Consider the following 26,810-nt stretch of genomic DNA (forward strand, 5'->3'; position numbering starts at 1 on the left):
GTCAGCATTTCCCATCCTGTTCAATAGTCCCAGACTTCACCTGCAGCCTTAACGTGGTAAACACTGCACATGGCATGTTGTGCAGTACCAAGGACACAATCTGCATTCGGTAATGAGCGTATTATAAACCAACGACATGAATGGGGTTCATCGTGGTAGAATGTGAGGCATTGTAGGATGCAGCTTCGATGTACTGTAAGGCATTAAGAGTACAGGGTTAATAACCTTGTGTTTCCACTTTCTGCTATGCCTTATTTAACCGGATGTGTCATGAGCGTGAATGTGCTTTTGATGAAGGCCGTCAATTTCTTCATTATAATATGTGAGACAAATGCAAAGATAATTGTGTCGCCAAAACAACCACGCGCCCATGCACACACATCCACACGCAGAGTAAGAAACACTTCACACCTGTCCTTTTAATTACTAGAGCTAGTTTATTAACATTGTTGTTGTCGTCTTTTGCCTTTAATCAGCGTGGCACAATGACTTCTAAAACAATACAAACCACTAAAAAATATCTAGTCTGTCTTTATACACATATACACATACATACAGTATTATACATATGTATACACATGTGAATCACGACCAACTACAGATACTGTATCATAGAGAACACACATTTGTGGACACATACAAGTGATCCCTGATGGGAAAAATGATCTAAAATCTCTTAAAATCATTTCATATTGACCTGAATTTGATTGTGGGACACTTGGGCAGGCAGAGGCACTGACCACAGCAGACATATAGCCAGACAGACATATATACAGACATATAGCCAGACAGACATATATACAGACAGATACACAGACAGACATATAGACGGATAGACATATAGACGGATAGACATATAGACGGATAGACATATAGACAGACAGACGTATAGACCGACAGACAGACAGGCAGACAAACAGACAGACAGATGTGACTGAACAGCTCCCCACAGACAATATGCAGCTGATTATACTATACTGTACAGGTTTGTGCTCTCTTAGTTCCTTCTCCATAGCCTGGCTATTCTCATCACACCAGCTCTGTCCCTATATCAAACCCAACACAAGCACTAAAAACCGAGGCGCCTTTGCCCCCATTAAAAGTACAGTGAGGCTATAGAAACTGGCTGGGCACTGTATTTGGCATTTGGTTTAGGTTAGCACCCTGGCAGCGATACCATAACCCAATGGCATGGTAGTAGCAGTAGCAACAATGACTTTGACAGTCGTACGAATAATATCTGTATGAGAAAGCCTTTTCCCCTTGCCCTGTGCGATGTGCCTGGTGGCTTCTGTGACTGGTGGAGAGAATGCCACAGGTTTGTGAGGACGCGAGGAGGGATACAGTCAGTATTGCCAACCAAACTGCGTAAGAGGAGATCAAATATGACAGTAACACCACCTGTGTAAGCTCAACTGTAGCTACAGTAAGTTGGCACAAGTTTACCTGGAGATACAAGCAGCTCTCGTATCTCTGCTGATGCCGTAACAACGCAGGTCTGTACTGTAGATTAAAGCTGTGCATACTCTGTGTGTATTTCCATAAGCTTCTCTAAAGCACAGCTTTAACATGAACACATGTTGACAAGACGTTTGTATGGAGAGGTTCATGCTTTATTGTCTCCACGGTTTAGTGACCATGACCTCGATTTTACGGTTTGACGGTGAATCAATTACATCTCTTAGTGGTGGAAAAGGGATCAAACAGGACAACGTGAGTGATAATAACAGGTAAGACGATATGAAGAGGATCAACAAGCAGTCAAGATGATACACGACGATGTCTTTCTGAGTAGAAACAGTTCCAGCAAATAAACACTGTCAAATATGTAGACTAACGGTGTGGAGTAGAAACATCAACAGCATCATGGTAAGATGACAATATTTGCCCTATTCCAATGGCTAAATGTCACAGTGTCACCATCGCAAATCCAGTAATGACAAACTAACACTTTAGCAGCCTGCTAAAACAGCAACATTTGCGAATAGCTGAGAAAGATATGGTTTGAAAAAACGACTTCTCTCTGTGGCCCATGCTGAAATACATTGGATTTAACGTGTTTCTCGACAGAGGTGCAAATATACTACTGATCTCAAACATGCTTTAAGTTACAATTCCATTAATTCACCACTAAATGACAAGAATTCAAATTATTTGAAAATCTTCAAATCAGCATTATCTGACATGTACAGTCAGCGAGTTTTTTTGGGGGGGAGAATATCTGAGAGATAATAGCACCAGAAATGTAATCAATTTACAATCAAAAGTATATTCATTTGGTGCCACAGTGATCAATACAGCACATATTAACAGATCAATACATCTGAACTGTGTGGTGTTACAGCATGACACAAAGGCCAATCCCTCAACAGGCCTTGTTCGTCGGTTACACCGTCAGACATGTCAACAATGAGATATTGCTGTAATCGTTTTCGCTACAAGTTCCTACAATATGTAGCTCGCTTTCTCCTGTTTCTACAACATGAACAAAAATGTGGCATACATGGACAGACTTGGAGTTGTACCTCATGTAGCTTCAACACCACACCATATTTCACGGACGTGTTGCAACAAATCTTACTGAGATACTAACTCATGCACAAACCAGTTTGGGGAGAGGGTTACCTTCGTCGTTTTAAGATGTCAGGCCAGTGTGGCATACCGTGAGTACCTACTCCTACAGTAACTTGAACTAAAATTGAAACAATCACTTCTACAAGATTGTGCAAGTGTCTATATTAGTTTTGGTAGATACTTGACTATTTCCTTTGTGGCCACTGGTCAGCAACTGCCAGTTAAGAGAGTTCCTAACTTGTCAGGAGTCCTAATTAGCATGTATAGCATCTGCAAAAACAGAAAGAAACAAAAAAGAGGAAAATAACATGGCCAGCAGTAGTTTCAGAGTTTCCCCTCGCCTTCCAAGGCTGGGTTAGAGAACAGAGAAAACAGTTGAACATTTAATCCCTTTCACGAAGAGGCTTAAAAAGCTGAAATGGTAACATTATTGTCACACAGAAAAAAATGTTTGTTTTACAGAGTCCCAGTTTGACGTGTTTACTCTCCAGTTCTCAATAGGCTTGTGTGGCCAGAGATAAACCAGCTAATGTCTCTCCCCTGATTCTCTCTGGGGAGAGCTGGGGCACTGGGGTAATTCTGACAAACACTCCTTTCTTTACAAAGATGTGTGTGTGTCGCTGGTGTGTGTGTGTGTGTAGGGAGAGGTGGCATTACAGAGAGGGGCAAGGAAGAGAGACAAAAGGAGACAAAACCGTACTAAGAAGAGCGGTTGTGAACTTCATTCATGAATCCCTATATACGTGGCTCACAGAGGCTACACATCTTCATGCATGGAGGATTACCATTATCTGCTCAGTATGTGTGACAGTGGACAGATTATCTCCTTGATTATTTGCCTAGTCGATAAACAAAAAAAGGCAGTCCCTCCCCCTAAACTGGTTGAATAGGGCACAGTCAGAGCACTGTGAGAGGAAGATTGTACTAAATGACATGGACTCTCATAGTGGAGCGCCCAGTCCGTGTTCCGCTGTGGCGAATACAACATAAGGATTAGATAGATGTTCCCTGAGCACAGTCAGCCCACTCTCTCTTTGTCCAGAGAAACAAACTCAGCGGATGGGAATCTCACGAGAGGAAGAAGCAGGGCTGAGAATAGATAGTGGGAGAATCTCATCTCACCAGCCAATGGAGTGGTAATAAGTCAGAATAGACTAGAGCAGCTTCAGCAGTTGATCACAGAGGGCAGCTCTTAACATTGATCTATAGGAGTGTAAAAGCACTGGGAGAATCATGATCGTATCAATCATGTAAACATGACGCCCCATTTTACAGCTCGGCATTCTGGGTGAAGGGTAAATAAGTTGTGCACTGTATGGCACTAAAACCTGTCAAATCAGGGATGAGATGTGGGCAATTTCCAGCATCGGAAATGAACCGTAAATTATTAAGAAAAAGTACCTCTGGTTTCTCTGGAGAGACCCCTCCTCACAAACATCTTTTACGCTTTTAAAGACGCACATGAGAGAACATTATTACATCAACAGTTCATAAATACACGCGTGTAACATTGAGGCATTTCTTTCTGCTAGTTTGACAACTATCGTTATTGTTTACTAAGACTTGCAATGTAAATCTACCATCATGTACAATAACAATACAAGAAATGAAGACCCGCGAGACAATAAAAGAAACGTACGGTGAAGAAACAAACAAACACAAAGTACAGAATTACTGCAGGCGAGTTCTGGTTCCACTTTTTCGGCAACAATGCAAAGCATTAACAACAACGACTTCTACTGCATCGTACAATAAAAACCCTCTGCCGGAGGAGCACACACTGACACACAGTCTCTGGAATGTAATGTGCATTACAACTGTACAATAGATAGTCCAACAGAAACACAGTTCTACAGCCCGGCTTTAACACAGGCGTCCCATTTATTTAAGCAGTCCGTTTCAGGCTTGTGTCGCTACCATATCAAATCTAGAATGGACCAAGCGCTGCACACACTTCCTCTAATCAGCCAACTGCAAAGGGATGAGAGCACTGGCTGCTCTAAACTATCTAACTCAAACATATTGGACCAACAAATTACTACAATTCAATCGATGACTGCAGCCTAGGAAGGTAGGAATATGTGTGTGTCTTTACAGGAGAGGTTTTATATGAAAGGTACAGTATTTCATATCTAATGGAGTTACTCCATCTATTGACACAATTTGAGTGCAGAAATCCCTTGCAATAAATCAGGGATGAGAACTGGTGACTGTTCATTATCTGTATTTACAAACACCTGTTGCTGCACATCATCTGTGAGGAGGGTTCTGGGAGTAAAAGAGTAGTAGCTGTACTACAGTTTATACTGAGTAGCTGTACTACAGTCTGCAGTGAGTAGCTGTACTACAGTTTATACTGAGTAGCTGTACGACAGTCTGCAGTGAGTAGCTGTACTACAGTTTATACTGAGTAGCTGTACTACAGTCTGCAGTGAGTAGCTGTACTACAGTTTATACTGAGTAGCTGTACGACAGTCTGCAGTGAGTAGCTGTACTACAGTTTATACTGAGTAGCTGTACGACAGTCTGCAGTGAGTAGCTGTACTACAGTTTATACTGAGTAGCTGTACGACAGTCTGCAGTGAGTAGCTGTACTACAGTTTATACTGAGTAGCTGTACGACAGTCTGCAGTGAGTAGCTGTACTACAGTTTATACTGAGTAGCTGTACTACAGTCTGCAGTGAGTAGCTGTACTACAGTTTATACTGAGTAGCTGTACGACAGTCTGCAGTGAGTAGCTGTACTACAGTTTATACTGAGTAGCTATACTACAGTTTGCAGTGAGTGCTTGATGTCCTCGTTTATTAGTCCATAACAGACACATGTTCAAAGACAGTCAAGGCTGAGTGGAAAAACAAAAACGTAAAAGCTTCTGATACAACAAAAATGTAATAAAAACAATTGTGATACATTCACATCCACAAAAGCTAAGCATAAAGACAAAAACAACTGTTTTTCTGTCACACAACTGCACTACCACAAGGCCCTGAAGACATCCTCCCTTCCCTAGGAGTGTGTGTGTCATTACGTTTGTGTGTGTGTGTGTGGTGTATATTTATGCACATATAGAAGTGTGAGAAGGAGCAACCTGAGAGCAGGCCTGTCGTGTCGGGGTTGAGGTAGGTACCAGAGTAATACTGCTTTAGGCCATTATGTGACTGAGACACAGTAGAGAGCATAGAGTTCATAGGGGATCTATCTCTACAGAAGAGAGAGCCAGTGAGAAGACAGGGTGTCCGTCGGACAGCGGCCCTAACCCAGGCTACCGTAAGAGTACTGGCCTGGCTCAGGTTGGCTCTGCCTCAGGGAAGCTCCAGCTCCAGAGAGCATGGTTCTGGAGGAACAGGTGGAGCAGTGGTGGTGGCACTCCCAGATCTGACCCTGGATCAGATCCAAGTCTAATAACATCAAGTTGACTGTGTGTTTGCTCAGGAAGATGACAGCATGAGCACACTGAACTCAGACCTGTGAGTTAATACCTGTGGTCCACCTGTTAAACCATCTCCCTCTGGATTTACATGCAGCAGTGTGATAAAGGTTTTCCTGAAGCACTTTCATTTGTCAGTCTGGAGGAGGGATGGAGTGAGGGATGGAGTGAGGGATGGAGTGAGGGATCTGGGATGGACAGGCTCGATAAGTCTGGGCTATTCCTTTATGACAGAAGGGAATTGATTTGATTTGAGCCCTGATTAAATATAACAAAGGAGTGCACTGTGCCACAGCTTCGAGTGAGTGACAGGCAGGCCAAAAATCAGATTAGAACGACTCTATGGTCAATTAAAGAGCCAATTACCTGGTATCATATCAGATACATTAACATTTGTGGTTGTCAATGCCTAGAATGACATTGTGATACATTTGTGCTTCATTTTCTTAATACATCACATTCACTCGGTATCTAGCGCACACACACACACACACACACACACACACACACACACACACAAACGCAGGCAGGCAGACAAGTACGCACGCGCGCACACATACAGTTCCATCACGCAATCATTCATAAATACACATATGATGTATGTCAATCGAGTGTAAATGTAACTAAAACCTCACCTGCCCAATGGAATATCTGCAGCAGTTCTCACATAGCAGTAAAACTGTGATTAGTGGCAGTGCAGTGCATCGCTAACAGTCTTTTCAATCAACAGAAGCAACTAAGATTCAAATAAAACAAAGACAAAATATCTCAGACAAACACGATGGAAAACGCTGAGAAATGTCTTTTACAAGTAGAATGCATACAACAATATCGTCTGTCAACTTGCATGAGGTACTGACATATCCACAAACAGCAATTCATCAACGGAGGGAAGCCAGGAGCTCTCACAACAGAAGTACATGTTTCATTATGAAAGAAAGAACAACTACAACATTGTTATCTTGAGGTAGAACGTGGACTTCAGCGTTTTCTCGAAGTGCTTTTCCGTTAGATTTTTTCTCTCTCCTTTTTCCGTCTTTCGACAAGCAGGAGAGCGGCGGTTCTTGACATCTGAGGTAGCGTGGCACCTGTTCTCGTGTTTTACGAACCGATCGCTCTACATGTAAAAGTAACTGAACGCAGGGGGAGAAGACGGATCCAAAAGGTTTCCCACGTCACATTCATTCCGGCTGAGGTAGGTTTTTGTTGAATCCTAAGGTTCACAGAGAAAGTTGAGAACCTGTATGAAGGCCGAGAACTAAAAGAAAAAAAACGATATCACTGAAAATAAAAGTCCTGAGACAGAGAATATATGAAATCACTGGAAGAAGGCCTTAGTCTTCGTTGGATGCGTTTGTGGAATCCTTGCTAGGCTATGAGGAGGCAGCAGTCTTTGACATTGAAAGAAAAAGTAGAAATAAGGCCAATAACTTAAAACCTTTTTGTGAGATAGTAGAGAAATAAAAACATATTAGATTCTGAGATAAAATGACGAGTGTATAACAAAGACATTCTGGACATCTATTCTGTGTGCTGCCGGCAACCAGAAAATGAAGGAAGTAAAAAAAACCCAAGAACACATCATTCACCTGCCAAAGCTAAAACCTAGCCGTCCATCACAAAAGCGCACCAAAAACCTAGGCCGGGGACACCTCCAAGAACGAGTCCAAGACCCTATAACTTTTCCAGAAAGCGACTTATTTAACTTACCAATAATACAATTATTTGCACAAAGAAAAAACGAATATGAAAGGAAATGCTTCGGTCGACCTGAGTGTGATACGAGTCTGAGGTGACACTGTGACCGTGTCACAGACTTGACCTTCATGCTTCCATCAGGTCTGGTCCTGCTGGGTGACCCCGGCCACAGCCCTGTCACTGGCCCCCCGGCCCTCTGCTGGAGGCCTCTGGAACTGTGTCTCTCTGTCCTCCTCCACAAGGCTGAAGTCATCCAACGGCAGAGTGGACAACTGGGTCTCGTTCAGCGCACAGGACACCAGGGACTTATCCAACTGGAAACACACACACAGTAATGTAGTTAAAGATGGAATGTGTAGTAGGGGAAACAGCGCTACCGTCCACTCCACTGCCGTTGCTGTTGTTCTGTTGACGAGGTGAAAATTGCAGTAGAAATAGTGCTGTTCTATCGCGAGTGCAATGAGGGGAAAACTGTGTTAGTTGTTTGCAGTAACTATGCTGTTGTTGTAATATTGTTAACGGGCGTGGCAGTTTCACCAATGAACGATTCCAGCTTTAATATGGTAATATAGAAAATGGCCAATCTAATGTAAATCTAACGTAAATCTAACGTAAATCTAGCCCATTGCATCATTCTAGACTTGGATAAATTGAACTCTTTTGACTTGATTTCAGTTGACTACTTGGTGTCTGGCCCTCTACTCACCATGCGTGAACTGTCTGCTAGGTCTCCACAGTGGGACGGGCCTGAGAAGAGTCTCTCCAGCTCGTTACTGTCTCCCCTGCTCTTCCCAGCAAGGCTGCCGTTCCCTTCCATGCCTGACCTGCTCACCCCGTTTAAGGCCAGGGCCCCCTGGGAGGAGGACGACGATTGTAGGGAAATGTTACGCCCGGCCTGGGGGGTGGCCTGCACTGTCTTACACGTCATCAACCTGGAGGAACACAATTCCCACAAAAACCCACCGTCAGGCCCCCTGCCAGGATCAAGCCCACACAGACAGACATAGTCCCCTTGTTGTTGCACCAATACTCACCTCCCCCTGTAGCTGAACATGAGGAAGAGCACGCAGAATACGATGCAGGTGACTCCTATATGGATGCCGATGATGATGCCGGCTGTAGAGGTCTTGCTCTGTTCATCCTTCAGACAGTCACAGGGGGTGTTCAGCACTGTAGAGACACACACACACACACACACACACACACACACACACACACACACACACACACACACACACACACACACACACACACACACACACACACACACACACACACACACACACACACACACACCCAGTAAGGACAACAGCAATGCCACGCAGCACAGTGACACACACATACACACAGAGAAACAAAGCCCACAGCACAGAGCTGTCATACAGTACACCCCCAATCTAATCTAGTGCTGCCAGCCAGACTACCAATGCTGTGGCAGCATGGAGTGATCCAGTCAAACGGAGAGCTGTAAACACACAACAGCAGCCTGCATGAGGCCTGTTCAACGCTGCTCTGAAAAGATTACAGGACGTGTGAGCCCTGGTCTGCGTGGGTGTTTGTGTGTGCGGGCAGCAGGAAGTCACCTGATTTCTCCACAGCCTCCTTCAGTGAGACGAAGCGCATGGTGGCGTTGCCGTCTCCGTGTTGGTTGAAGGCCAGAACCTTAATCTCATACACCAGGGTTGGATCTGAGGAGAGGAGGAACAGAGAGAGAGAGAGAGAGAGAGAGAGAGAGAGAGAGAGAGAGAGCAGTTGAGACATAGCCACATGAATAGAGTTGGCTTCTAATGTACAATCATTCAAGGCATCACGTTAAACACTGTGTAACAATCCCTTCAACACATCTCCATGGATCATCCGACCCCCATCCCCTAGCCCCCGTCCCTAGCCCCTGTCCCTAGCCCCTGTCCCTAGTCCCTAGCCCCTAGCCCCCAGCCCCTAGTCCCTAGCCTCTAGCCCCCAGTCCCTAGCCCCCAGCCTAGCCCCCAGTCCCTAGCCCCCTGTCCCTAGCCCCCAGTCCCTAGCCCCCTGTCCCTAGCCCCCAGCCCCTAGCCCCCTGTCCCTAGCCCCCAGCCCCCTAGTCCCCCAGCCCCCAGTCCCTAGCCCCTAGCCCCCTGTCCCTAGCCCCCTGTCCCCAGCCCCCCTGTCCCTAGCCCCTAGCCCCCTGTCCCCAGCCCCTGTCCCTGCCCCCTGTCCCTAGCCCCCTGTCCCCAGCCCCCTGTCCCTAGCCCCCAGTCCCTAGCCCACAGCCCCCAGTCCCTAGCCCCTGCCCCCCTGTCCCTAGCCCCTGTCCCCAGCCCCCTGTCCCTAGTCCCTAGCCCTGTCCCTAGCCCCCTGTCCCTAGCCCCTAGCCCCAGTCCCTAGCCCCCTAGCCCCCAGTCCCTAGCCCCCCCTAGCCCTAGCCCCCAGTCCCTAGCCCCCCCTGTCCCTAGCCCCTGTCCCTAGCCCCTGTCCCTAGCCCCCTGTCCCTAGCCCCCCCTGTCCCTGTCCCAGCCCCCAAGCCCCCTAGCCCCCTGTCCCTAGCCCCCTGTCCCTAGCCCCCCCTAGCCCCCTCCCTAGCCCCCAGCCCCCTAGCCCCTAGCCCCCTGTCCCTAGCCCCCTGTCCCTAGCCCCCTGTCCCTAGCCCCCAGCCCCCTGTCCCTAGCCCCCTGTCCCTAGTCCCTAGCCCCCAGCCCCCCTGCCCCTAGCCCCCCCCCCAGCCCCCTGTCCCTAGCCCCCTGTCCCCTAGCCCCCAGCCCCCAGTCCCTAGCCCCCTCCCTAGCCCCCAGTCCCTAGCCCCCTGTCCCTAGCCCCCTGTCCCTAGCCCCCTGTCCCTAGCCCCCTGTCCCTAGCCCCCCCTGCCCCTGCCCCCCCTGTCCCCTAGCCCCCCCCAGTCCCCAGCCCCCTGTCCCCCTAGCCCCCTGTCCCTAGCCCCTGTCCCCAGCCCCTGTCCCTAGCCCCTCCCTAGCCCCCTGTCCCTAGCCCCCTGCCCCTAGCCCCTGTCCCTAGCCCCCAGTCCCTAGCCCCCAGCCCCTAGCCCCCTGTCCCTAGCCCCCTGCCCCTAGCCCTAAGCCCCTCCCTAGCCCCCTAGCCCCTGTCCCTAGCCCCTAGCCCCCAGCCCCCCCCCTAGCCCCCTGCCCCCTAGCCCCCCTGCCCCTGCCCCCAGCCCCCAGCCCCTGCCCCCAGTCCCCCTAGCCCCCTGTCCCTAGCCCCCAGCCCCTGTCCCTAGCCCCCTGTCCCTAGCCCCCTGTCCCTAGCCCCCTGTCCCTAGCCCCCTGCCCCCAGTCCCTCCCTAGCCCCCTGTCCCTAGCCCCCTGTCCCTAGCCCCCTGTCCCCAGCCCCTAGCCCCTGTCCCTAGCCCCCTGTCCCTAGCCCCCTGTCCCTAGCCCCTGTCCCTAGCCCCCTGTCCCTAGCCCCTGCCCCCCCCTAGCCCCCTGTCCCCAGCCCCTGTCCCTAGCCCCCTGTCCCTAGCCCCCCCTGTCCCTAGCCCCCTGTCCCTCCCTAGCCCCCTGTCCTAGCCCCCTGTCCCCAGCCCCTCCCCTAGCCCCCCCAGTCCCTAGCCCCCTGCCCCTGCCCCTAGCCCCCTGTCCCCCTAGCCCCCTGTCCCTAGCCCCGACCCTAGCCCCTGTCCCTAGCCCCTAGCCCCCAGTCCCTAGCCCCCAGCCCCCCTCTTCCTAGCCCCTAGCCCCCAGCCCCTAGCCCCCAGTCCCTAGCCCCCTGTCCCTAGCCCCCAGCCCCCAGTCCCTAGCCCCCAGTCCCTAGCCCCCAGTCCCTAGCCCCTAGCCCCTGTCCCTAGCCCCCAGACCCTAGCCCCTGGTCCTAGCCCCCTGTCCCCAGCCCCCTGTCCTAGCCCCCTGTTCCTAGCCCCCAGCCCCCAGTCCCTAGCCCCCAGTCCCTAGCCCCCTGTCCCTAGCCCCCTGTCCCCAGCCCCCTGTCCCTAGCCCCCTGTCCCTAGCCCCCTGTCCCTAGCCCCCTGTCCCCAGCCCCTGCCCCTCCCCCAGTCCCTAGCCCCCTGTCCCTAGCCCCTGTCCCCAGCCCCCAGTCCCTAGCCCCCTGTCCCTAGCCCCCTGTCCCTAGCCCCCCTGCCCCTAGCCCCCTGTCCCTAGCCCCCTGTCCCTAGCCCCCTGTCCCTAGCCCCTAGCCCCCAGCCCCTAGCCCCTTCCTAGCCCCTAGCCCCCCCCTAGCCCCCTGTCCCTAGCCCCTAGCCCCCAGCCCCTAGCCCCCTGTCCCTAGCCCCTGTCCCTAGCCCCCAGCCCCTAGCCCCCTAGCCCCCAGTCCCTAGCCCCCTGTCCCTAGCCCCCAGCCCCCAGTCCCTAGCCCCCAGCCCCCAGTCCCTAGCCCTGAGCCCCCAGTCCCTAGCACCCAGCCCCTAGCCCCCAGTCCCTAGCCCCCTGTCCCTAGCCCCCAGCCCCCAGTCCCTAGCCCCCCTAGTCCCTAGCCCCCAGCCCCCAGTCCCTAGCCCCCTGTCCCTAGCCCCCTGTCCCTAGCCCCCTGTCCCTAGCCCCTGCCCCTGCCCCTAGCCCCCTTCCCTAGCCCCCTGTCCCCAGCCCCTAGCCCCCTGTCCCTAGCCCCCAGACCCTAGCCCCGGCCCTAGCCCCCTGTCCCCAGCCCCCTGTCCCTAGCCCTTGTCCCTAGCCCCCAGCCCCCAGTCCCTAGACCCCAGCCCCCAGTCCCCAGCCCCCAGTCCCTAGCCCCTAGCCCCCTGTCCCTAGCCCCCTGTCCCTAGCCCCCTGTCCCTAGCCCCTGTCCCCAGCCCCCTGTCCCTAGCCCCCTGTCCCTAGCCCCCTGTCCCCAGCCCCTAGCCCCCAGCCCCCCTGTCCCTAGCCCCCAGTCCTAGCCCCCTGTCCCTAGCCCCCTGTCCCCAGCCCCCTGTCCCTAGCCCCCAGCCCCCTGTCCCTAGCCCCCTGTCCCTAGCCCCTAGCCCCCTGGCCCTAGCCCCCTGTTCCTAGCCCCCTGTCCCCAGCTCCTAGCCCCTGTCCCTAGCCCCCTGTCCCTAGCCCCCTGTCCCTAGCTCCTAGCCCCCAGCTCCTAGCCCCTGTCCCTAGCCCCCTGTCCCTAGCCCCCAGCCCCTAGCCCCCAGCCCTCTTCCTAGCCCCTAGCCCCCAGCCCCTAGCCCCTAGCCCCCTGTCCCTAGCCCCCTGTCCCTAGCCCCTAGCCCCCAGCCCCTGTCCCTAGCCCCCAGCCCCTAGACCCCAGCCCCTAGCCCCCTGTCCCTAGCCCCCAGCCCCTAGCCCCCAGCCCCTAGCCCCTGTCCCTAGCCCCCTGTCCCTAGCCCCCAGCCCCTAGCCCCAGCCCCCAGTCCCTAGCCCCTGTCCCCAGTCCCTAGCCCCCTGTCCCCAGAACCTAGCCCCCTGTCCCTAGCCCCTAGCCCCCTGTACCTAGCCCCCTGTCCCTAGCCCCTAGCCCCCTGCCCCCTAGCCCCCAGCCCCCAGTCCCCAGTCCCTAGCCCCTAACCCTGTCCCCAGTCCCCTGTCCCCAGTCCCTAGCCCCCTGTCCCCAGTCCCTAGCCCCCAGCCCCCAGCCCCCCTGTCCCTAGCTCCTAGCCCCTGTCCCCAGTCCCTAGCCCCCTGTCCCCAGTCCCTAGCCCCCTGTCCCCAGTCCCTAGCCCCCTGTCCCTAGCCCCCTGTCCCCAGTCCCCAGCCCCTAGCCCCCAGCCCCTGTCCCTAGCCCCAGTCCCTAGCCCCCTGTCCCCAGTCCCTAGCCCCCTGTCCCCAGTCCCTAGCCCCCTGTCCCCAGTCCCTAGCCCCCAGCCCCCTGTCCCTAGCCCCCAGCCCCCAGTCCCTAGCCCCCTGTCCCCAGTCCCTAGCCCCTGTCCCCATCCCTAGCCCCCTGTCCCTAGCCCCTAGCCCCCTGTCCCCAGTCCCTAGCCCCCTGTCCCTAGCCCCCTGTCCCCAGTCCCTGCCCCCTGTCCCTAGCCTCTAGCCCCCAGCCTCTAGCCCCCTGTCCCTAGCCCCCAGCCCCCTCCCTAGCCCCTGTCCCCAGTCCCTAGCCCCCTGTCCCTAGCCCCTGTCCCCAGTCCCTAGCCCCCTGTTCCTAGCCCCTGTCCCTAGCCCCCTAAGTCCCCAGCCCCCTGTCCCTAGCCCCCAGCCCCCTGTCCCTAGCCCCCTGTCCCCAGCCCCTAGCCCCTCTCCCCAGCCCCCTGTCCCTAGCCCCTAGCCCCCAGCCCCCTGTCCCTAAGCCCCTGTCCCTAGTCCCCAGCCCCCTGTCCCTAGCCCCTAGCCCCCTGTCCCTAGCCCCTGCCCCCTGTCCCTAGCCCCCTGCCCCCTGTCCCTAGCCCCCTGTCCCTAGCCCCTAGCCCCCTGTCCCCAGCCCCCTGTCCCTATCCCCAGCCCCTGTCCCTAGTCCCCAGCCCCCTGCCCCTAGCCCCCTGTCCCTAGCCCCCTGTCCCTAGCCCCTAGCCCCCTGTTCCTTATCCCCTGCCCCCTGTCCCTAGCCCCCTGTCCCTAGCCCCTAGCCCCCTGTCCCTAGCCCCCTGCCCCCTGTCCCTGCCCCTAGCCCCCTGCCCCCTAGCCCCCTGTCCCTAGCCCCTGTCCCTAGTCCCCTGCCCCCTGTCCCTAGCCCCTAGTCCCCTGCCCCCTGTCCCTAGCCCCTGTCCCTAGCCCCCTAGCCCCCTGTCCCTAGCCCCTGTCCCTAGCCCCCTGTCCCTAGCACCTAGCCCCCTGCCCCCTAGCCCCCTGCCCTAGCCCCCTGTCCCTAGCCCCCAGCCCCTAGCCCCCTGCCCCTAGCCCCCTGCCCCTGTCCCTAGCCCCCTGTCCCTAGCCCCCTGCCCCTGTCCCTAGCCCCTGATCCTAGCCCCCTGTCCCTAGCCCCCTGCCCCCTGTCCCTAGCCCCCAGCCCCTAGCCCCCTGTCCCTAGCCCCCTGTCCCTAGCCCCCTGCCCCCTAATCCCCAGCACCTAGCCCCCTGCCCCCTGTCCCTAGCCCCTGTCCCTAGCCCCCAGCCCTTAGCCCCCTGTCCCTAGCCCCTAGCCCCCTGTCCCTAGCCCCCAGCCCCTAGCCCCTGTCCCTAGCCCCCTGTCCCTAGCCCCCAGCCCCCTGTCCCTAGCCCCCAGCCCCTAGCCCCCAGCCCCCTGTCACTAGCCCCCAGCCCCCTGTCCCTAGCCCCTAGTCCCTAGCCCCAGCCCCTAGCCCCTGTCCCCCTGTCTCACCCAGCTGGGTGATGTTGTACTGGGTGACGTTGCGGGTGAAGGTGAGTGGTCCGGTGAAGAGGGGGGTGTGGACCCTCCTGTAGTACAGCCTGAAGCCCTCATGTTGGCCCATCTTAGAGGATGGCTCCCACACGGCCTGCACCACACTGCTGTTCACCAATTTAATGAACAGTGACGGGGGTGCTGGCACTGAAACACACACAGTGGTGTTAGAATCCACTAAACATCCATATAACAAAAACAAACTACTCGATACATTAAATTAAACACAAGCCATCAGGCTTGTTAAGTCAACCATGTTTTAGTCTATAAAACAGGTCTTTAGTACTTTCTCAGTATATCTCAGTCAGGTATGTGGCTACAGTACTACAGACTCCTGTAGGTGTTTTACAGAACCTTTACAATAAACAACTCATATAAACCTTTTTTGGTCCATGTAATTACCACCAATTAAGTGAGCGTTTATATGTGTGTGTGCGCAAGTCTTTGTGTGTGCTGTTTGCTGTTTGCGTTCGCAAGGCACACCTTCGCCGAGTGTGCTCTCGGTGGCGCTCTCGGAGGGCTTGCTGGCTCCGCGGGACGTGTAGGCCTTCACATAGAAGGTATAGCCGGTGGAGGGCTCCAGATCACCCACGACCTGCTGTAGTGTCACCTTACTGACGGCTTCCTGGTACTCCATCTCCACTGGGTCTGAGAGAGGGATGGACATGGAGGGAGAAAGAGAGAGAAAAAGAGAGAGCGAGATTGTTCAATTTAACTGTAAAAAATTGAGTTGTTTCAACTAATTATTACTAAGTAACTATTTTTGTAAGGGGTAGATCAGCTTTAATATTGCAGATAAATTGTGGCTTCTATCAACGTAATTATCTGCATCATTTCCAACCCCCCCATATATTTTTATGGAAAAAATATTTAAAAAAATAAATAATATATATTAAAAATATATATATTTTCCTAACCCTACCAACCCTGCCCTAATTGCAGTAAACTAATGAACAACAACACTTAGGCTTCTACTTCCAGCTTATAAATAGGCAAAAATGCAGTACATTTTTGCTCAACTTGTCTCATATGTTCATTCAGCTATACATTATGATTTGAGCATCTTAACTAAAAGAGGCTGTGAAACTGGTTAACCACACAGTGCTTTTCAACTTACATATTTGAGATACATTATTACATGAATCATTATTCAACATGTCCTCAAGTGGGATTTGAACTCACAACCTCACGGTCCACAGCATTCCAAGCTTCCTGCTACACCACCATGTCTGTGTTAATTCTTTATTAGTCACATGCGCCGAATACAACAAGTGTAGACTTTACTGTGAAATGCTTACTTACAAGCCCTTAACCAACAGTGCAGTTCAAGAAGAAGAAAATATTTACCAAGTAGACTAAAATAAAAAGTCATAATAAAAGTAACACAAAAGGAATAACGAAACTATATACAGGGGGCCCCGGTACTATACAGTTTTTCTGAATAGTCGGCATATTACTCTGTCCTAATATTACTACTTAATCACTATAATAAATAAAAATCGTTTTTCTTGAGTGTACTTTTAACAGAGCTGAGATTTACTTTGAAGTGCAAAGTGTAGCAATAGAGATGAACTCCACTATTGACAAAGACATGGTGGTGTAGCAGGAGAATTGTACTGCCATGAACCAAGAGGTTGTGAGTTCAAATCCCAGGTGAGGACATGTTGGGTATGAATTACTGTAAAAATGCACACTGTCAAATGAGTTGAAAATATTCTATGTTGAAAGCACTGTGTGTGAAACTAGTTCCACAGGTTATTTTTAGGTAAGATGCCCAAATAAGAATTTTTAGTTGACTGAACCTATGAGACAATTTGAGCAAACACATCATTTTAAGTTGCTTGAATCTTTGCCTTCATTTTCTTAAGGTGGAGCTACAGTAAGTTTGGGCCAACTCATTCTATATTTTTGGGGGTAATACCTGGACCAGAAATGTTTGTAAACACACAAACAAAGGCTGCGGAACTAGTTACTTAATAATAATTAGTTGAAACAATTAGATTTTATTTTACAGTGTACTGTCAGGATTTGGTAATAGGGTCTGTGACTGTGAACAACAGAGCTTAGTGAATCGAGGGGGTGGCTCTAGGTGAGTGCTTGTTAAATTTGAAGAGAGAGGGGGTTACAGTTCGTTATGGCCCTTAAGTCAAAGTTCCTCACCCATAACCATTATCTATCTACCTCTAGCTCTCAGCCCATTGGGGCAGCCTGTCTTTGGTAGGTAATTAAAGCAGTTCCTATAGGCTAGCCCCTGGGGCCTTTAATTATACATCTGATAGCACTACAGAAGAGAGAGCAGCAGCTGTGCCTGGGTGACGTACTCCTTCGCTGCTGCACACACACACATGTCAGCACACATGTCACACACACACACACACACACACACACACACACACACACACACACACACACACACACACACACACACACACACACACACACACACACACACACACACACACACACACACACACACACACACACACACACACACACACACACACACACACACACAATCAAACAACCACACACACACTGGAGATTACCACCCCAAACACACCTCACACCCCCAGCAAATAAACACTAACATGGCAACATCAAATTTAGTCTCATTCAATTATCAATTAAAAGCCACTTTTATGGCTCCTCTACATGAAGGATGAGGTTGGCTGAGCGTCCATCCAACCTGGCGTGGCTGGAGAAACAGGTGTCCTGTTACAGTACGTCCTCACTGCTCTCTCCTGCTGTCTGTCTGCTGTTCTCTCCTCTCTCCTGCTGTCTGTCTACTGCTCTCTCCTGCTGCCTGTCTGCTGCTCTCTCCTGCTGTCTGCCTACTGCTCTCTCCTGCTGTCTGTCTACTGCTCTCTCCTGCTGTCTGTCTACTGCTCTCTCCTGCTGTCTGTCTACTGCTCTCTCTTGCTGTCTGTCTACTGCTCTCTCCTGCTGTTTGTCTACTGCTCTCTCCTCTCTCCTGCTGTCTGTCTACTGCTCTCTCCCGATGCCTGTCTACTGCTCTCTCCTCTCTCCTGCTGTCTGTCTACTGCTCTCTCCTGCTGCCTGTCTACTGCTCTCTCCTGCTGTCTGTCTACTGCTCTCTCCTGCTGTCTGTCTACTGCTCTCTCCTCTCTCCTGCTGTCTGTCTACTGCTCTCTCCTGCTGTCTGTCAACTGCTCTCTCCTGCTGTCTGTCTACCGCTCTCTCCTGCGGTCTGTCTACTGCTCTCTCCTGCTGTCTGTCTACTGCTCTCTCCTCTCTCCTGCTGTCTGTCTACTGCTCTCTCCTCTCTCCTGCTGTCTGTCTACTGCTCTCTCCTGCTGTCTGTCTACTGCTCTCTCCTCTCTCCTGCTGTCTGCCTACTGCTCTCTCCTGCTGTCTGTCTACTGCTCTCTCCTGCTGTCTGTCTACTGCTCTCTCCTCCCTCCTCTCTCCTGCTGTCTGTCTACTGCTCTCTCCTCCCTCCTCTCTCCTGCTGTCTGTCTACTGCTCTCTCCTCCCTCCTCTCTCCTGCTGTCTGTCTACTGCTCTCTCCTCCCTCCTCTCTCCTGCTGTCTGTCTACTGCTCTCTCCTCCCTCCTCTCTCCTGCTGTCTGTCTACTGCTCTCTCCTCCCTCCTGCTGTCTCCTGTTTTCTCATTCTCATTTTCTACCTCTTACTCTTTTCTTTTTCCTCTCCCTTCCCATCCTCTCTTCAGTTCTCTCCTGCTCTTTCATCCTCTCTCCTGCTATCTCCTCTTTGTAGCTTCCCTTCTGCTTTTTCCTGCTCTCTCCTCCTCTCACCTACACTCTCCCCTCCTATTCCAGCTCTCAGCTCAGTGAGGGCCCAGGGGAAGAGGAGCTAGAGGAGGGGTGACGCTGGAAGAGAAGCTCTAGTCAGCCCAAGGGGAAGCCAGCCTCCCCTCCCCAGCACAACCACCTGGTGCCCCATACAGTCTACACCAACCCACCGCTCCATAACACACAGACCACTCTACCTACTGTACACACCACACTCCCTACGGTTCAGTATCATCTCTACCACACGCTAAGGGCAGACATCCCAATAACCTCAGTAAAACAACATACGTCTCATAGAGAGCTAATGCATTGAAGCAAAACACCTTTCTTTCAGGTGACAGCTAGATGGTAGAGAATGTACTACAATGACTCAGTATCTAGTCTCCCCATAGTGAACCAGTTCACCTGAGGCAGAGCAGTATTGTGTGTTTCAGACGGTGTTACCCACGAACCTGTGGTCCTGCGGATGTGGAGCACGTAGCCGATGATCTCCTGAGTGTTCTGGGCAGACTCCTTCCAGGACACCTGGATGGCGTTGGGTGAGAGGGCCTCGGCCCGCACCACACTAGGCATCCCTGGCAGGCCGTCTGCCCACAGCACGGTGAGACGGGCACTGGCCTGGGTGGAGCCGGCGCTGTTCTCAGCGATGCACTGGTAGATGGCTTCGTCCTCCTGACTGATGCCATAGATGGTCAGCGTGCTTGAGGAAGAAGAGGAGGGAGGAAGAGGAGGCCGAGGTGGAGGGAAGAAGGAGGGGTAAAGGAAGAGGGAGGAAAGGAGACATAGGAAAGACGTGAGTCTCTGGTTTGCAGCGAGAAGGATTAGGATATTATTGGGTTGTGTAGAGAAAGCAAACAGGAAGCTCTCAGAGATGAATATTGATTTCGAAGATGACTGTATTGTGCGTGCGGTGGCATTTTCTGAGGAAGACAAAGCCGGCAAAACCTGACAAGGGCTTTGTTTAAAACTCTCACAGCAGGCAGTCAAGCAAATAATAGAATACGGTATGAAATCCGTCTGTGTAGCATCTGAATCAGTCTTATTTACAGTACCCCAGTAGTAGGGCATTTCTACTAGCCGGTTCCCTCCTCTTTTATGTCTCAATCCTAAGCAGATACACTGTCACTACAGAATGAGCCTGCTGGGAGTGGATTAGTCGTTACTCGAGGATGGGATGGAGGTGGAGGCTGGTGGTGCACACCTAACTCCCCTGCTTTCAATGTTTCTCTCTCCACCCTTCTTCCCCTCTGCCTCCCTTCCAATCCCTCCTTCCTCCCTCTATCTGCCATTGCTGAAGGATGACTTGATGGTGTGTGTGTGTAGTATGGGGTGATGTGTGTGGGGGGTGGAGGGCATGGGGGGGGGGTATTATTAGAGCTGAATACATAATCATCCGCTCTTCTCCTCTTAATCCTGGGGGGATGAGAAAATAAAAGATTTAACACAGAGCATAATATGGAAATGAAGCCCTCCAGCATATTGCATTTCTTTGGGATAGACGCCGACAGCTAGTGTGAGAAGTGCGTTTTTGAAAAGCTTCAAGGTGGGAGTGTAAGATCAATCATTGTTTGCAAATGAACGCCTTATATTCTATCCATTTCTCACGTCTTGCCTGCTGATTAGGTCTGCTATTCTACAGAAAGGCCTCAAACACAAACTTCAATCTATCTCTTCTCTCCGTATCATTGTGTGTCTGACTCCAGTTGACTTAGATATGTCTGCAGTTGTTTAAACGGGCTGGAGGTGTCCACACAGACAGATGGGCCACATCCGTCTTCACTACCTTTCCAGGGCACCTCGAGCCCGTTTAAATGTGGGAGGAAAAGGGGCCAGTTTGTTCATGCTGTAGGTGTGTGGTCTCTGAATGAGAAACCTGTGGGTCTTTAGGGTTTCCCGATTCAATGAACAAAGTCGTTGACGTGGAAAGACTGAATGAATTCAAGGACACAACATGAGCATAAGGACAAGATCATTTAGGGTTGCTGGTTTGTAATCTCCGAGCCGACTAGATGAAAATGACTTACATGTAAATGCCTATACTGTACCCCTCACAATAAAGCCCCACAGTGGAGGTGTCATAATACCCATAAAACCTAGCGGTCAAACAAGGAAATGGTTCCAATTGTTTTTCCCTTAGGGGATTTTAGAAACACTTAAAATAAGGGCTGTGTTTCATGTAGGCTTACCCTGGTGTGACGTTTTGATAACTGTTGTAAATCTCTCTCGGACAAGGTGACTTTTATCAATATATTCAGCTCTATTTACTCTCAGATTTGAAAATGCAAATTAGCATCAAAGTAGACATCATGCAAGACTACAAATCCCTGCAAGCTCCTGCACGTCATCTCTTAATCCACAGATTCTTACCTTCGCCTCGATTCGGCAGTCTTGTCCAGATCATCATGATATTTGTAGTTCTATATGATATCCACATGAGCAGCTAATTCGCATTTCATTTGTTGGGGGTAAATACAGGCAAATATATTGATAAAGGTCCCCTTGTCCGAAAGAGATTTACATGATTATCAAAACGTCATGCCGGGGCAAGCTTACACGAAACACAGCCCTTAATTTAGGTGTTTCTAAAATCCCCTATGGGAAACACTTATGGTGGAAAAACAATTGGAACCATTTCCCTGTTTTGGCTGCTAGGTATTATGGGTATTATGACTCATATTGTGGTACTCTATGAGGAACCATGAGGGGAGAATGTAGTCCGGTTTAATTACTGAGGTAAAGAACAGTGACTTTATATACCTGACGTTTCACAAGTGAAGGGGAGGAGGGGACTGGTGTTGAGACAAAGAGAGAGAGAGAGAGGGTTGGGTTGTGAGGAGAGCCATTATTCCAGAGGATAGGTTGGCCCAGGGTCTGCCAGGTGGAATCAATCTCACCAGGCCTGTCTAGTTATTTATTAGGACGGAAAAGGCTTTCTGTTTCACCTTCCTGATGGGTTATGGCTAGAAAGAATGCACCTTTAATTAAAAAAAATATTTATTTTGCATTTTAGCTCACCCTAACCATAACCCTTTGACCCACCTTCACCTGATTCTCCTAACCTGCTACATACAATTTCCTAACCTGCTGCATAAGTTAGGAAGTCTGAGAAAAGCTGTAACCCTTATTAGTCAAAACCCTCCTGAGGCACACCTTCCTTCTCCTTCTCCAGGCCAATCTCACCTTTGACCTCTCAGGTGGCAGCAGTCGAGCGCCCTCAGTCGTCACATTTCTGACAGCCTTTCAAGTGAGGGATGGATGGAGTGTTTTCAGCCAGGCAACCTGACCAGACGCCACAGACACACACCAAAGAGGCCCCAAGGGAGGAACTATTGAACGTCAGCCTGGCCTGAACAGATCAGAGCAGGAAGGGGATTCTGGGAAATTTCACAAGGCACTGCATATTTCAGACAGTCCGGCAGCAGCCCCCTGGCCCTGTAGTTCCCCAACACTGTTCTCTCTCCCAGTTTACATACACACACACCTGGGTTTCCGTTTGGAAAAGGTGGTGCTGGAAATTTGACCGGCAACATTTACATTTACCGGACATTAGAGAAACTACGTCCCAAGGATCCCGGTTAGCACGGACCCAATTGAACCACGACTTACATTCGAGCAATGAGGAAAAAGTAGGTGGTTGTATTCGGTAAACGTTTTTATTAAAAGTATGAATTTCAGCAACCCGTGAAGGACCGCAATTGTATAGGACAAACACAAGTACAGCTAAGCGTTTTCAGAATATAATGTTTACGAACTGTTTTACCCTATTCATATGTATATACTATATTCTAATCAAGGCTCATATAACTACTGCTGTACACACCTTTTCTATTCATATACTGCCCATAATGTCTATAGACACCATCACACTGTACATATACAGTTGAAGTTGGAGGTTTACATACACCTTAGCCAAAAATATTTAAATGCAGTTTTTCACAATTCCTGACATTTAATCCCAGTAAAAAATTCTTAGGTCAGTTAGGGTCACCACTTTATTTTAAGAATGTGAAATGTCAGAATAATAGTAGAGAGAATGATTTATTTCAGCCTTTATTTCTTTCATCACATTCCCAGTGGGTCAGAAGTCTACATACACTCAATTAGTATTTGGTAGCATTGCCTTTAAATTGTTTAACTTGAGTCAAATGTTTTGGGTAGCCTTCCACAAGCTTCCCACAATAAGTTGGATGAATTTCGTCCCATTCCTCCTGACAGAGCTGGTGTAACTGAGTCAGGTTTGAAGGCCTCCTTGCTCGCACATGCTTTTTCAGGTTTGGCCACATATTTTCTTTAGGATTGAGGTCAGGGCTTTGTGATGGCCACTCCAATACCTTGACTTTGTTGTCCTTAGGCCATTTTGCCACAACTTTGGAAGTATGCTTTGGGTCATTGTCCATTTGGAAGACCCATTTGCGACCAAAGTTTAACTTCCTGACTGATGTATTGAGATGTTGCCTCAATATATCCACCTAATTTTCCTCCCTCATGATGCCATCTATTTTGTGAAGTACACCAGTCCCTCCTGCAGCAAAGCACCCCCACAACATGATGCTGCCACCTTCGTGCTTCACGGTTGGGATGGTGATCTTCAACTTGCAAGCCTCCCTCTTTTTCCTCCACAACATAATGATGGTCATTATGGCCATTTTTGTTTCATCAGACCAGAGGACATTTCTCCAAAAAGTACGATCTTTGTCCCCATGTGCAGTTGCAAACTGTAGTCTGCCTTTTTTAAGGCGGTTTAGGAGCAGTGGCTTCTTCCTTGCTGAGCAGCCTTTCAGGTTATGTCGATATAGGACTAGTTTTACTGTGGATATAGCAGTATAACGGCTGCGGGGTCCCATGGTGTTTATACTTGCGTACTATTGTTTGTACAGATGAACGTGGTACCTTCAGGCGTTTGGAAATTGCTCTCAGTGATGAACCAAACTGCAATCAGGTCTACAATTTTTTTTCTGATTTCTTGGCTGATTTCTTCTGATTTTCCCATGATGTCAAGCAAAGAGGCACTGAGTTTGAAGGTAGGCCTTGAAATACATCCACAGGTACACCACCAATTGATTCAAATTATGTCAATTAGCATTTCAGAAGCTTGTAAAGCCATGACATCAATTTCTGGAATTTTCCAAGCTATTTAAAGACACCGTCAACTTAGTGTATGTAAACTTCTGACCCACTGGAATTGTGATACAGTGAATTATAAGTGAAATAATCTGTCTGTAAACAATTGTTGGAAAAATGACTTGTGTCATGCACAAAGTAGATGTCCTAACCGACTTGCCAAAACTATAGTTTGTTAACAAGAAATTTGTGGAGTGGTTGAAAAACGAGTTTTAATGACTCCAACCTAAGTGTATGTAAACTTCTGACTTCAACTGTATATTAGATTCCAGACTCCGACATTGCTCGTTCTAATAGTTATTTATTTATTAATTCCTTTCTTTTAATGTTTAGGATTTACATGTGTTGTTTTGTATTGTTAGTTACTACTGCAGTGTTGAAGCTAGGAACATAAGCATTTCGCTACACCCGCTGTAGCATCTGCAAAATATGTGTACCCGACCAATACAATGTAATTACATTTTATTTGAATTTTTGCTTTACTACTAGAATCGAATGATGGTGGCTCAATGCTGTTGCTAGAAAATCCCACAACCAGTTATCAAAACGCAACTCCGACCTCGATGCAAGAAAACAGAGTTGAGCACTCAGCGAGCGACATTCCTGCCCCTCTTCCCAGAGACCTTATGCTTTGAGGTTGGATGGGTCTGACCAGACTTATAACGTGACTCCTGTGCTGTACCCTCTTCAGCAGCTCTGACTAGCAACCATTGGGCTGCCAGGCAGACTGAGGAACCGGATGCTGCTGCTCCCTAGGATTGTGTCAATCATCTGGCAGATCACACAGAGTCTTTGACTGGTTAAAGAAAGAAACTATAGCTACTGCAGTCAGAGGAACAATAGCATCACACAGGAGGACAACCAACGCATAGAGGCTTTGAAGTGCGAGAGAGAGAGAGACTGAGAAAAAGAGAGAAAAGGAGAGAAAGAGCATGCCAGAAAGAGAGTGAGAGAAAACCATTCCTGATAAGGGGGGGGGGGGAGGAAGAGAGAGAGAGCATCTTAGAAACAGAAAGATAGAGTGTGAGTCAGTGTTTTGGGCAAAGTGTGTGTAAGTTGGGAAGAAAAGATCTGTGGTTGGGCCATCTGCCTGGTCTTGCTGTCATGACAGACCGGCAGGTTGACAGCATCATTTACTCATCAGTTCAAGGCCACTTCATCGATTAATGGATTCCCCCCCAGGCTGGGTGAGGGGGCTGGAGCTGTGTGGTCTCACTGGGCTGGGGCTAGGGAGCTGTGTGGGCTCACTGGGCTGGGGCTAGGGAGCTGTGTGGTCTCACTGGGCTGGGGCTAGGGAGCTGTGTGGGCTCACTGGGCTGGGGCTAGGGAGCTGTGTGGGCTCACTGGGTTGGGGATAGGGAGCTGTGGGCTCACTGGGCTGGGGCTATGGAGCTGTGTGGGCTCACTGGGCTGGGGCTAGGGAGCTGTGTGGGCTCACTGGGCTGGGGATAGGGAGCTGTGTGGGCTCACTGGGCTGGGGCTAGGGAGCTGTGTGGGCTCACTGGGTTGGGGCTAGGGAGCTGTGTGGGCTCACTGGGCTGGGGCTAGGGAGCTGTGTGGGCTCACTGGGCTGGGGATAGGGGGCTCAGCTGTGTGGGCTCACTGGGCTGGGGCTAGAGAGCTGTGTGGGCTTACTGGGCTGGGGATAGGGAGCTGGATGGGCTCACTGGGCTGGGGCTAGGGAGCTGTGTGGGCTCACTGGGCTGGGGCTAGGGCCTGGGGCTAGCTGTGTGGTCTCACTGGGCTGGGGCTAGGGAGCTGTGTGGGCTCACTGGGCTGGGGCTAGGGAGCTGTGTGGGCTCACTGGGCTGGGGCTAGGGAGCTGTGTGGGCTCACTGGGCTGGGGATAGGGAGCTGTGTGGGATCACTGGGCTGGAGCTAGGGAGCTGTGTGGGCTTACTGGGCTGGGGATCGGGAGCTGGATGGGCTCACTGGGCTGGGGCTAGGGAGCTGTGTGGTCTCACTGGCCTGGGGCTAGGGAGCTGTGTGGTCTCACTGGGCTGGGGCTAGGGAGCTGTGTGGGCTCACTGGGCTGGGGCTAGGGAGCTGTGTGGGCTCACTGGGCTGGGGCTAGGGAGCTGTGTGGGCTCACTGGGCTGGGGCTAGGGAGCTGTGTGGGCTCACTGGGTTGGGGCTAGGGAGCTGTGTGGGCTCACTGGGTTGGGGATAGGGAGCTGTGTGGGCTCACTGGGCTGGGGCTAGGGAGCTGTGTGGGCTCACTGGGCTGGAGAGCTGTGTGGGCTCACTGGGCTGGGGAGCTGTGTGGACTCACTGGGCTGGGGCTAGGGAGCTGTGTGGTCTCACTGGGTTGGGGATAGGGAGCTGTCTGGGCTTACTGGGACGGGGCTAGGGGCTGTGGGCACTGGGCTCACTGGGCTGGGCTAGGGAGCTGTGTGGGCTCACTGGGTTGGGGCTAGGGAGCTGTGTGGGCTCACTGGGCTGGGGCTAGGGTGGACTCACTGGGCTGGGGCTAGGGTGGGCTTACTTGGCTGGGGATAGGGTTAGCTCACTGGGCTGGGGCTAGGGTTGGCTCACTGGGCTGGGGCTAGGGTTGGCTCACTGGGCTGGGGCTAGGGTTGGCTCACTGGGCTGGGGCTAGGGATCTGTGTGGGCTCACTGGACTCAGTGGGCTGGGGGTGAGGGGGCGTGGGAGGGTTCTGTTACTCAGCCACTGTGGCCGTGTGTTTGCAATGTTGTCACTGAACGAAGGCCCGTGAAAGGCAAGGGGTGGCCATTCCAGTTCTCACCACTCTAAACTAGAGAGAGGGATATAGGGAAAAAAGGGAAGAAAGGAGGGAACAGGGGGAGAGCAGGGGCTTTGAAGAGGGAGTAGCGATGAGCTGTCTCTAGCTCACAGAAGGCCCACGGAAATGACTGATTTCAGGGTTAGAGGTCAAGGCCAATGCCCAGGTCCCAGCTCGCTGGAATAACAAGACAGGGCTTCCACAGAAGGAAAACAGAAAAAAAGGAAAACATATTTCCTTTTAATAGGTTCAGATACACAACAACAAAAAATGCAGTCCAGTGGAATATTCCTAGAGGGAGTAGG

At 51.2% G+C, this 26,810-nt stretch overlaps 1 protein-coding gene across 1 annotated transcript in view; it reads right to left on the minus strand.

Annotated features, from left to right (window-relative positions):
- Positions 1–423: 423 nt before the first annotated feature.
- igdcc3 (immunoglobulin superfamily, DCC subclass, member 3) overlaps positions 424–26,810 on the minus strand; it is a 107,788-nt gene continuing 81,401 nt past the window's right edge. The window contains 7 exon segments of the mRNA XM_042320972.1: positions 424–8,014; positions 8,407–8,632; positions 8,735–8,870; positions 9,284–9,388; positions 14,826–15,014; positions 15,351–15,515; positions 19,093–19,340. Coding sequence (XP_042176906.1) covers positions 7,838–8,014; positions 8,407–8,632; positions 8,735–8,870; positions 9,284–9,388; positions 14,826–15,014; positions 15,351–15,515; positions 19,093–19,340 — 1,246 coding nt within the window. The 3' untranslated portion in view covers positions 424–7,837.

Source organism: Oncorhynchus tshawytscha, linkage group LG04, assembly GCF_018296145.1.
Source record: "Oncorhynchus tshawytscha isolate Ot180627B linkage group LG04, Otsh_v2.0, whole genome shotgun sequence".
NCBI lineage: Eukaryota > Metazoa > Chordata > Actinopteri > Salmoniformes > Salmonidae > Oncorhynchus > Oncorhynchus tshawytscha.